Below are 11099 nucleotides of genomic sequence, written 5' to 3'. Positions count from 1 at the left end.
TTCACATTTTCTAACAAATGCCAAGTAACACCAGGTACACACTGGAATGGTGGCCAGTGTTACCAAGAAGCTTCAAAGAACATTATGCTAAACTAAGGAGTCCCAGTGCTGCAAAAATACCAAAATGACAATGTCAGTTACAGATGCCAGATTCCAACCAAAAGCAGAGCATGAATGGAAGGTGGAAAAATATTTACGTTCTCTCTCACTCTCTCTCTCTCTCTCTCTCTCTCTCTCTATATATATATATATATATATATATATAAAACACGTTATTTTATATATGTATGTATTTACAAATTACCTAACAGACAGCTTATACATAGTATTGACTAATGTTAAGCAAGGACTTTATTAAAGTAGTAGTCCACATGTTACACTGTGGTTAATATTCCAGAAAAAATATATATATGTGTGTATATTTTATAGACACACACAGGGCGCCCACTGGGGCAAAGGGGCGAATCCACGCCTTATACTAACACTCTCGTTTAATTCACACCTTACTTTTACAAGGCAAACACTTTACTGATAAGGAAACAGGCTAAAACAGATTAGGAAACACTCCAAGGTCCCAAGCTCCCAAGTGCTAAAGCCATTTCAAAACCTAGCCTCTTTGATACAAAGATACGCACTAGGGGTTCGAGAAAAGAATGCATGGCAAGAAAGGAGAAAGGAAATGTTTCTCACAGGTCCTAGCCTCAGCTGAGGGGCTGGGAAGGGAATCCAGAATATATTCTCTCAATAGACACACCTTCAGATATTTTTCTGGGCCACCCTCAGAATCGCAACTGACAGCAGCAGATCTGGACCTAAGACAGTGAGTGGTACCCAAAGTCAGATGCTTGCTGAATGACTGAATGAATGAATGAACGAACGAACGAAGAGTTGGTCCAGTGTTGCCCCTCCTGAGAAACCAGCCCTGTGTTAGGCCCTGGCGAGCCCAGGAGGACTCTCGTCAGGTGCCTCCTCGGGTGGCCAGGGCCCCGGCCTCCACGGCCTGACCTGGCCCGAGTCCTCAAGCCTTGCAGCGGGAGAGAAGGCTCTTCTGAGCGGCTCCTAGAGGAGCCTTCGCGGAAATCGGGGGACCTTAACCTGCAGCTCCATCCCAAACTGGGTCACTCCGAACTCTGCGCAAGCCTCAGCCGACGGGAATGTGGGCAACGACGGACGAATTGAGAAGCATAATCAAAGAGCACAAGCGTGGAGACCGAGAGAAAAGAAGGGACAGACACAGAAAGTCGGATCCGAAAGAGGCCAGTCCATCAGGGCAGCCCCTGGGTCACGCAGGAAGGGCGGCGCTGGAGGGGCCGGCAGGCGCGGGCCGGCAGGCGCAGACAGGCCAGGGGCAGATATTCCCGGCCAGTTGGGCAGCTGGCGGAAGTGCCTTGCAGCGCCGGGAGGCTCGCGCACCCCGAGCCTCCGGCTGGGCTTACCTAACTCTCCCGCCCGCGGAAGAGAACGGAGGGTTACTACCTCCCACCATCAGGTGTGACTCGGACCCCGTGCCTCGCGCAGGCGCAGGCCTGTGGGGAGGAGACCCAAGGCCTCACAGCCAATCGCAGAAGTGGAGAGGCGGGCCAAGAAGGCAGCCCCGCCTCCCCACTCGCGTTTATTCCTCCCGCGGCTTTCCAGGTGTTGGATAGGCGGGGCGGAGGGCGGAAGGGCCGGAAGTGGATTTTCGTAACCCGGAAGAGGAATTCTTCCCTGGCTGTATTGTTAACTTCTTCCAGCTGCCGCTCGTTCTGCGGCTGAGGGAATCGTCGCGGAAGGATGGTGTGCGAAAAATGTGAGTTAAGGAGACTCTTCTGCGGGAGAAGGAGGCTGGGAGAACCTAACTGGAGTTCCCCGGGAACTTTGCTCTTTGTTTTTCCTTCGGCCACAGGTTCTTGATTCTAGCCTCTGTCCTCCTATACTGCCCTTTGACCATTCCTGCCCTCCCCAACGACCGTATCGTCCTGTCTTTGCATTCAGAGTGGTCTCAGTTTTGCACCTCTTTGTCTATTTCCGTTGCTTCCCATAAACCCCGGGTATCATCCTGTACTGCTTCTTGACGGGCTTCCTCCCTTCACAGACCCGCCGGGTTGGAATGGATCTTAAAAGTCACTTCCACAGCATCTGGAGTTGATGGATTTAGCAAATAAAAGTACCGGACGCCCAGTTAAATTTGAATTTCAGGAAAACAACAAATAATTTTTAGTGTAAATATGGCCTATGCAATATTTGAGACTTGGCTCTGTTTGCTGTTCCTCACTACAGTAAGTGCTTTGTCCCAAAGCACGCACTTTTAGGACATTCTTTAATTAATTAATTTAAATCTAACTGGGTGTCCTGTATTTTATCTAACAAACCTAAGTCAGTATCCCATCCAATGGCTTAAATGCTCTTTGCATGAATGCATAGAGGATTGAGGCACAGGGGTAGGAGAATCTCACCACCTTCAAAGCAGTCTGTGTAGATTTCACTGGCTTTTAGAAAAGTCTCTCCTCCCTATAGTTGCCATCCAGTGATTCTAATGCCAACCCTTGAGATTTCTAGAAAATATCTTATGATTTTTTGACCTCACAAACTGGTTATGTGTTTAAAAAGAGCTGTCATATCCCCAAATCCCTTTTTCCTACAGCTAGATATGTCTGACTCTTCTGTGACAATTTCAAGTCCTCTTATCCTGATAGTTGTCTAATTAACGTGATCCACTTTGTTTATATCCCTATAGTATATAAAACTTTGAACACAGATGCCCTTGAGTTTGAATCACAGTTTTTATATTAAGTGAAAGAATGACCATGGATGGTTACTTTAATAAATTCTCAGGGTGCAGAGAATAACTTGGGATTTCTATATTTGGAGGCTGGCATTCAGGAGGAACCCTCCTCAGTGAGGCCTCAGCTTACCTTTTTAACTGCATTTTCACTAACCCTTACCCTTTTCACTTCAGCCAAACCAAACAATATTATGCCCATATGTACCCTGAGTTTTCAATGCCTTTCCCCAGCATGTGTCCCTTATCCAGTTTACCTTCATCCTCTTTTCTCCTCTTTCTTCACAGTCTCATTGCCACTAACCCTCTCTATTGCCCTCCCCACAAAGCTTCACTGGATTTCCCTAGCCAAGGTTATTTCTTCCTCCATGGAATTTCTCCTAGTACTTGAGCTCTCAATTGTCATACTATTTACTTTCCATCTTATATTTTAGTTGAATAATTCTTAACTTTTTTTTTTTTTTTTGGTTCTCTGAGCCCTTTGAGAATGTGATGAAAGCTGTAGACTTAACATAGTCTATTAAAAAATGGATATACAGGGCCTCCCTGGTGGCGCAGTGGTTGAGAGTCCGCCTGCCGATGCAGGGGATACGGGTTCGTGCCCCGGTCTGGGAGGATCCCATATGCCGCGGAGCGGCTGGGCCCGTGAGCCATGGCTGCTGAGCCTGCGCGTCCGGAGCCTGTGCTCCGCAACGGGAGAGGCCACAGCAGTGAGAGGCCCGCATACCACAAAAAAAAAAAAAAAAAAATGGATATACAAAAGATTTGTGTACAATTTAATCTTGTTCATATATCTCCTAAGGTCTACCTGTGAAACTCAGGTTAGAGACTACTATTAGAGAAATCAGTGTGCTATAAATTCCTTGAAATCTAGAGCTTTATCTAATTCGTTTTATTTTTATCTGTACTTTGTACAATGGCTTATACATTAGAGATGCTTAGTAAATATTTATGGAATGAATAGATTTATCAGATTTGTTTAAAGGATATATGTACAGAGGAAGCCTATTATAAGCCATACTATTATCCACAAATTTTACTGAAGAGTCAGTTATCCATTGCCCACAGTTGATATCTTAAGTCTCAGTTCACTGGTCCTGACCCCAGCATTAACAGGCTTGTACGTAATATGACTGGTGATGCCATTGCGAACTTTAGGCACAATGTAGTGTATTTATTAAATAGTAAACACTAATCCCCCTTACTTTTACTGTCTTGTTATAACAGGTGAAAAGAAACTTGGTACTGTTATCACTCCAGATACATGGAAAGATGGTGCAAGGAATACCACAGGTATTTTTCCTTTTAGAACATGGAAACTGAATCAGATACTTCCTGTGAATAATGTTTTCACTTTTACATTATTTGTAAAATGATATGTTGTTATGTGTACAATGTATTTTATCTGTTAAACATTAAGGAACACTAGATACCCCAACAATTTAATATCTTTTCTATTTAGTTCTCTCAGTGACATGTCAGAGTTCCTAATTTGATAGGCAGGAGATAGCAAAATATTTAAATGATTTTTAAGCAATGAGTATATCACAGTAATTGATTTGATTCAGCTTAATTAAGGTTAGTATTGAAAGCCCCCTCTCCTCACCTGATTTTTATATTCTTGAACAAATTATTTAAATGTTTTCACTTTCATAATCATTAAATACAGTGAAGATGTTTTCAAAGGGAAGAAAAAGAAACATTTTTACTGTATTCAAGATCAATGGCACCAAAGTAGCGGCATCTAGATTTTACATTAGATAGAGTAAATATAGACCCATTCCTAAAGTCCTACTTTGAGTCTGAGAAATAAAATGATCGCCTTTTACCCAAATTTTTATTTTCCCAGTAAATAATTGTGTGTTTTGTTTTTAAGTAGTGTCTTTGAAACCTGGCTACTAAATGAAATTTTTTAAAATTTTGATATAGGCTAGTCTATTGGTAGGAGGTCAAAAAATGAACTTTCTAACTAATTGTTAAATGTTTCATGTATGTGTTATGTGTGAAATGTGTAGACATACCACACTAAAATACATGTATATTTCAATGCAGAAAGTGGTGGAAGAAAGCTGAATGAAAATAAAGCTTTGACCTCAAAAAAAGCAAGGTAGGTATAAGAGCATCTATAAAGCAGTCATATAAATTTCCACTCTTTTTAATATTAAGTGTATTGGAATGAATTTGTTTTGCCTCATTCTGTTGTGATAAAACATAGAGTTAGATAGTTCCAAGCATGCATAACCAAGCTGTCTGTTATAACCTGCTCATTTCACCCTGTTCATTTTCACTGTATCAATATATAAAGATATTATACATTATGTTTATAATTTCACCAGAAAGCATGACTTATTTTTTCTAGTTCTTAATTTTCCTGCAAATCAGAGGCCGCAGAGAAATGTGGACAGGTCATGAGCTCTGGAGTCAGACCTAAACTTGAATCTAGATTTTGTTACTGTCTAGCTCTGTAACCTTAAGCAAGTTAAACCAGTTCTAAACTTTTCTGAGCATTACTTTTTTACCTAGGAATAGGGATAAAAATGTCTCCCACCATAAAAACAATTTTTGACACCATGCTCTATTATATCCAGTCTTAAAAATTCCATGAATCCTTCCAGCTGCCATCCCATTTCCTTGCTTCCTTTTACAGAAAAAGTTTTCAAAACCCTTATCTAGATAGTACTTTCTCAGTGTCCTTAAGTTCTATTTACTCCTTCAGCCACTCTAGTCAGGCCCCCATCTCCACCACACTCCTAAACCTACTCTTGTCAAGAACACATGTGACCTTTAAAAGTGATGGCTACTTCTCTGTTCTTACCTTATTTAACCTTTCAAAAACTCTCTTTTTTGCAACGCTTTATTCTCTTGGCTTTGAGATACCACACTCTCCTTTCCTCTTAACTCACTAACTGTTCCTTCTCAATTGAGTGCTTCTGGTCTCAATCCTAGACTTTTTTTTTTCCTATTTATAAATTTATGATCTCTCCTCAAGTGACTTTAGTCCAATGGCTTTAAATTCAAACTGTATGTTAATGAATTCCACATGTATATCTCAGTCCTGACTTTTCTGAGCTCCAAACATATATCCAGTTGCCTCCTTGACTTTTCCAATTTGATGTCTGACAGGCAACCTCTTTTTCCTTCAGTCGAATCATAGTCTTCTCATCATTGCTCTGTGGTCCAATCTAGCTGTGCAAAACTGGAATCCCTCACTGATTTCTTAATTTCCCTCACTTCCCATATCCACCAGCGAGTTCTTTGGCTCTACTACCAAAATATAGCCTGAACACACCTGCTTCTGTTCATCTCACTGCTATTACCCTCTTCTAAACCATCATTGTTTCTTACTTGGGTATTGTAATAACTTTCTGTCTCCCTGCTTCCTCTCTGGTTCCCTATAGTTCATTCTCATAATAACCAGGGTGGTCCTTTAAAGGGCATGTAACTCCTTTGCTCAAAACCTTGCACTGATTTTCTTTTTACATTGAATAAAAGCTAGGTCCCATACCATGTTCTTTCAGGGTCCTCTGTGATCTGGCCCCTCCTGCCTCTCTGACTTACTATTGTGCCAACTCCTGCATCAGATATGCCAAGCCCACTCCCACTGGAAGAGGTTTGTGCTTACTACTCTCTCTTCCTAGAATGCATCGCTAAGAGCTTAACATAGCTGGCTCTTTCTTGTTACTTGGGTCTCAGCTGAAATGTCACCTCCTCAGAGAGGGTCCCTAACCAGCATCTAAACTAATGTCTTCCTTCCTTCCCCTCATGTCCACCACAGTATCCTCTCTGAATTTTCTCTACAACAGGTATTACTATCTTAAAAGTGTGGTTGTTGGGCTTCCCTGGTGGCGCAGTGGTTGAGAGTCCGCCTGCCGATGCAGGGGATGCGGGTTCGTGCCCCGGTCTGGGAAGATCCCACATGCCGCGGAGCGGCTGGGTCCGTGCGCCATGGCCGCTGAGCCTGCGCATCCAGGAGCCTGTGCTCCGCAATGGGAGAGGCCACAGCAGTGAGAAGCCCGCGTAACGCAAAAAAAAAAAAAAAAAAAAAAAAAAGTGTGGTTGTTTTCTTACTTATTATCTGTCTCCTCTCACTAGAATGTCAGCTTGATGAGGGCAGAGGCTTTGTCAAGTTCATCTTTGGTATTTAATAATAATAATATAGCTTTTAATACATAAAGTGCCCAACACATAAAGGTGCTTATTAAATTATGGGTATAAAATAGCATGATAGACTTAAACTTCAATGCATTGTCACATTATGTATTGTTGACTGACTTATTGATGTCTTCTAAGACCACGCAGTTATTATTGACCAAGTTGTTATGTTTTACAGAGTGTATAGTTTTAGGTACTTCCAGTTCCTTTATGCTCCCAAACTTACTTCAGTGTCATTAATAAGTAGCTATTACTTTTGGGTATTTTAAACATCTCACTTTGGAAAGTGTACATAAGATTTCTGAGAAATTAAAATGTACATTTTAGAATAAAATACGGTTTTAAGAAAAAGTAATCTCTAGACATGTAGGTCCAAACAAATTGAGCTTATTATTAAAAGGAAGAGTAGTGTCCACTCTTAACTTCTCTTATGGGAAGTAAAGTGACATTCTTTTGGATTTGGAAAAATTAACCTTTAAAAATGAGCTGTTGTATCATACCAAGAGAAGAAACCAGGTCTAGGACAGTGTTGGTATTCAGTATATGAGTACGGTTACAAAAAGTTATTGCCAATTTAATGGGAAGTATTTCCTCTAAAGTTATTTTGCCCTCCAGTCACTGTAAGGTCACATTTTTTTTAGTAGAAACTTATTTATCCAAAGGGATTGCACCAGTTAATTGAAAATGTCAGTTAAAGTGGGCAATCATTAAAAGATACACATACCTTATTTTAAGTCAAAGCACATAACTGTACATGCAATCATCAGTCATTTGGCATTGAGACAAGGCTTTGTGAATATGAGTCGACTTTATAATTTTCCTTACATAAATCATAACCAGAATATATATTTCCAGTATCTTTAAGGTAGAGCAAGAACTGACACTTGTAAAGTGCCAAATCCTTCCACTTAGGATTTTTCCTCAATTTTTAAGTTTTCTTACCCATGCCTAATTCCATAGCAGTTTTAATGATTCACACTTACCTGGTCATCCTAAAGTATTCATTTAGTTTTTAATAGAATCAATCACTCTTTTTGTACTCTCATTACATGAGTTTCCATAATATTTAATTATATCACATGAATAGATTGACAGATACAACTGTTATAAACAGGTTTGGGATTAAGTACAGCTGACTCTTTACAAGCATACAGCTTACATGGAAGGGGCAGAAGTGTGGAGACATATTAAGAGAGTAGCCAGTTAGAAGAGTGCTATGCCTATCAATTGTAGAGCTTGATAGAGGGAACAGGGAGCATGAATTCATCACATTGTTACTTGAGTGAGGTTATTTAAGAGTATTTCTATTGTATTGTACATTTTTCTTTCTTTAAAAAAAAATCTCTAGATTTGATCCATATGGAAAGAATAAGTTCTCCACTTGCAGAATTTGTAAAAGTTCTGTGCACCAGCCAGGTTCTCATTACTGCCAGGGCTGTGCCTACAAAAAGGGTAAGTTTCCTTTAATACCATTTTTGAATTCATATCAAACCCACTTCTTTTGATACTGATTTGGATAACATAGTAAAGGAGTAGCCCTTCATAAATTAGTCAAATGCTCTTTTTTCTAAGGCAAAATAAACGTAGAACTTGTCATAGTTAAAAGTATATATTTTCTTTTTTTCTTTTCTGATGCTGTTAAGTTATGTTCTAAGCTTCAAGAGTGACTTAAATAAACCAAATCATTTGTATTGGTTAGCTATTTGATTAGTATTATTAGTTGTTATTAAGATTTGATTACTTACATGAGTTTTTGTTTGTTTCAGGCATCTGCGCTATGTGTGGAAAAAAGGTTTTGGATACCAAAAACTACAAGCAAACGTCTGTCTAGATGTATTGAAGTTTCTGGCTTTCCGTATGATTTTACTTTTTGCTTGAATTTTCAAGGCATAATATAGATGTTCAAGTTACAAAATAACATGTCTTAAGACAAGTTTAAACCAGGGAAGTAGATTGGTATTCATTTTTTTGCTCTCAAGAAGTTCTGAACAGCAGCAGTGTAACTAGTTTTTGCCTTAAGTTTTTATTTTCCTTACAAACATCTTATTGAACTGGAATAAGTGACAAATTTAACGAAAAATATTTTCCCAGTTCTGTATGCACTTTTTATTTATCATTACTCATGTAATTTTTATTATCCTTTCCCTCTACTTTATAGATATTGCAAAAGTGTGAGAAGGAGGTTGTTGATATTTGGCTTTGAACTTGGCATCCAGATTTGGAATTTTTCCCTCATTCCCTTTTGGTTGCATAGTTCTTAGGATCAGCAGTCCCTTAATTAATTGCAGCTTCATAAGGCATTTAAATATCTGAGATCATTATTGCTAAATAGTTCCTTAAGTAATTAGCCCAGGCCCAAATCAAACAAAAATTGTATTTATATTATTTTATATTATTTTTTATTTGTTCTTGAAGCCAAAGTGCCAATACCTTTCATATGAGAATGGGAATGCAAGGAACACCCCACATAAATCCAAATGAATACACTGGATTTCAGAAAAACACATATTACACATATTACCTTGAATTCAGACCATCACGAAAGCCAGGAGAACAGTGTGCTGATGATGTGTAACGAATGAGTCACCATTCCTTGGGAAAGCACTTTGAAGCAGAAGCCAAACTTCTTTTTAACCTCCTCCTCTCTCCTTCCCCCACCAAAAATAAATAGACTAAGCAAACATTTTGACTCTTTTTTTTAATACATATATAACATAGACTGCTGAAAGACTACTTTGAGGTTTCTTTTTAATTGAAGTAAAGTTGATTTACAACGTTGTGTTAATTTCTGCTGTACAACAAAGTAATTCAGTTATACATATATATACCTTCTTTTTAAAATTCTTTTCCTTTATGGTTTATCACAAGACATTGAATGCAGTTCCCTGTGCTATGTAGTAGGACCTTGTTGTTTATCCATTCTATATATAATGGTTTGCATCTGCTAACCCCAAAATCCCAATCCATCTCCCTCCCCACCCCACCCGCACTGTTTCTGTTTCTTAGATAGGCTAATTTATGTCATATTTTAGATTCTACATGAGTGATATATGGTATTTGTCTTTCTCTTTCTGATTTATTTCTCTTAGTATGATAATCTCTAAGTCCATCCATGTTGCTGCAAATGGCATTATTTCATTCTTTTTTATGGCTGAGTAATATTCCATTGTATATATGTACCACATCTTTTTTATCCATTCATCTGTCAATGGACATTTAAGTTGTTTCCATGTCTTGGCTATTGTGAATAGTGCTGCTATGAGCATAGGGGTGCATGTATCTTTTTGAATTGTAGTTTTGTCTGGATATATGCCCAGGAGTGGAATTGCTAGATCCTATAGTAGTTCAATTTTTAATTTTTTGAGGAACCTTTGTATTGTTTTCCATAGTGGCTGCACCAACTTACATTCCCACCCACAGTGTAGGAGGGTTCCCTTTTCTCCACATTCTCTCCAGCATTTGTTATTTGTAGACTTTTTAATGATGGCCATTCTGACCGATGTGAGGTGGTACTTCATCATAGTTTTGATTTGCATTTCTCTAATAATTAGTGATGTTGAGCACCTTTTCTTGTGACTGTTGGCCATCTGTATGTCTTCTTTGGAGAAATGTCTTTTTAGAGTTTCTGCCCATTTTTTGATTGGGTTGTTTGTTTTTTTGTTACTGAGTTATATAAGCTGTCTGTATGTTTTGGAAATTAAGCCCTTGTTGGTCACATCATTTGTATTCTCTCCCAGTCTGTAGGTTGTCCTTTTAATTTTGTTTATGGTTTCCTTTGTTGTACAAAAGCTTGTAAGTTTGATTAGGTACCATTTGTTTATTTTTGCTTTTATTTCTATTGTTTTGGGAGACTGACCTAAAAAAACATTGGTACGATTTATGTCAGAGAATGTTTTGCCTGTGTTCTCTTCTAGGAGTTTTATAGTATCATGTTTTATATTTAAGTGTTTAAGTGTTTAAGCCATTTTGAGCTTATTTTTGTGTATGATGAGAGGGTGTATTCTAACTTCATTGATTTACATGTGGCTGTCCAACTTTCCCAACACCACTTGCCGAAGTGACGGTCTTTTTTCCATTGTATATTCTTGCCTCCTTTGTTGAAGATTAATTGACCGTAGGTGTGTGGGTTTATTTCTGAGCTCTCTATTCACTTTGAGGTTTCAGACAAAGATTTTTCTTATGCTGC

At 39.0% G+C, this 11099-nt stretch overlaps 1 protein-coding gene across 1 annotated transcript; it reads left to right on the top strand.

Moving 5' to 3' along the window:
• Window positions 1-1773: 1773 nt before the first annotated feature.
• On the top strand, window positions 1774-8895 carry CRIPT (CXXC repeat containing interactor of PDZ3 domain; the record flags this gene model as incomplete). The annotated part of the gene is made up of 5 exons (XM_079721126.1): window positions 1774-1789; window positions 3989-4054; window positions 4814-4868; window positions 8262-8365; window positions 8680-8895. The coding sequence occupies 5 exons, from the start codon at window positions 1774-1776 to the stop codon at window positions 8742-8744; spliced, it is 306 nt and encodes a 101-aa protein (XP_079577252.1). The 3' UTR covers window positions 8745-8895.
• Between the last annotated feature and the right edge of the window lie 2204 nt (window positions 8896-11099).

The sequence above is a fragment of the Hyperoodon ampullatus genome (assembly GCF_949752795.1).
Source record: "Hyperoodon ampullatus genome assembly, chromosome: 15".
In the NCBI taxonomy this organism is placed as follows: Eukaryota; Metazoa; Chordata; class Mammalia; order Artiodactyla; family Ziphiidae; genus Hyperoodon; species Hyperoodon ampullatus.
The sequence above is the reverse complement of the archived record's forward strand: the minus strand, read 5'-3'. Positions and strand labels throughout refer to the sequence as shown.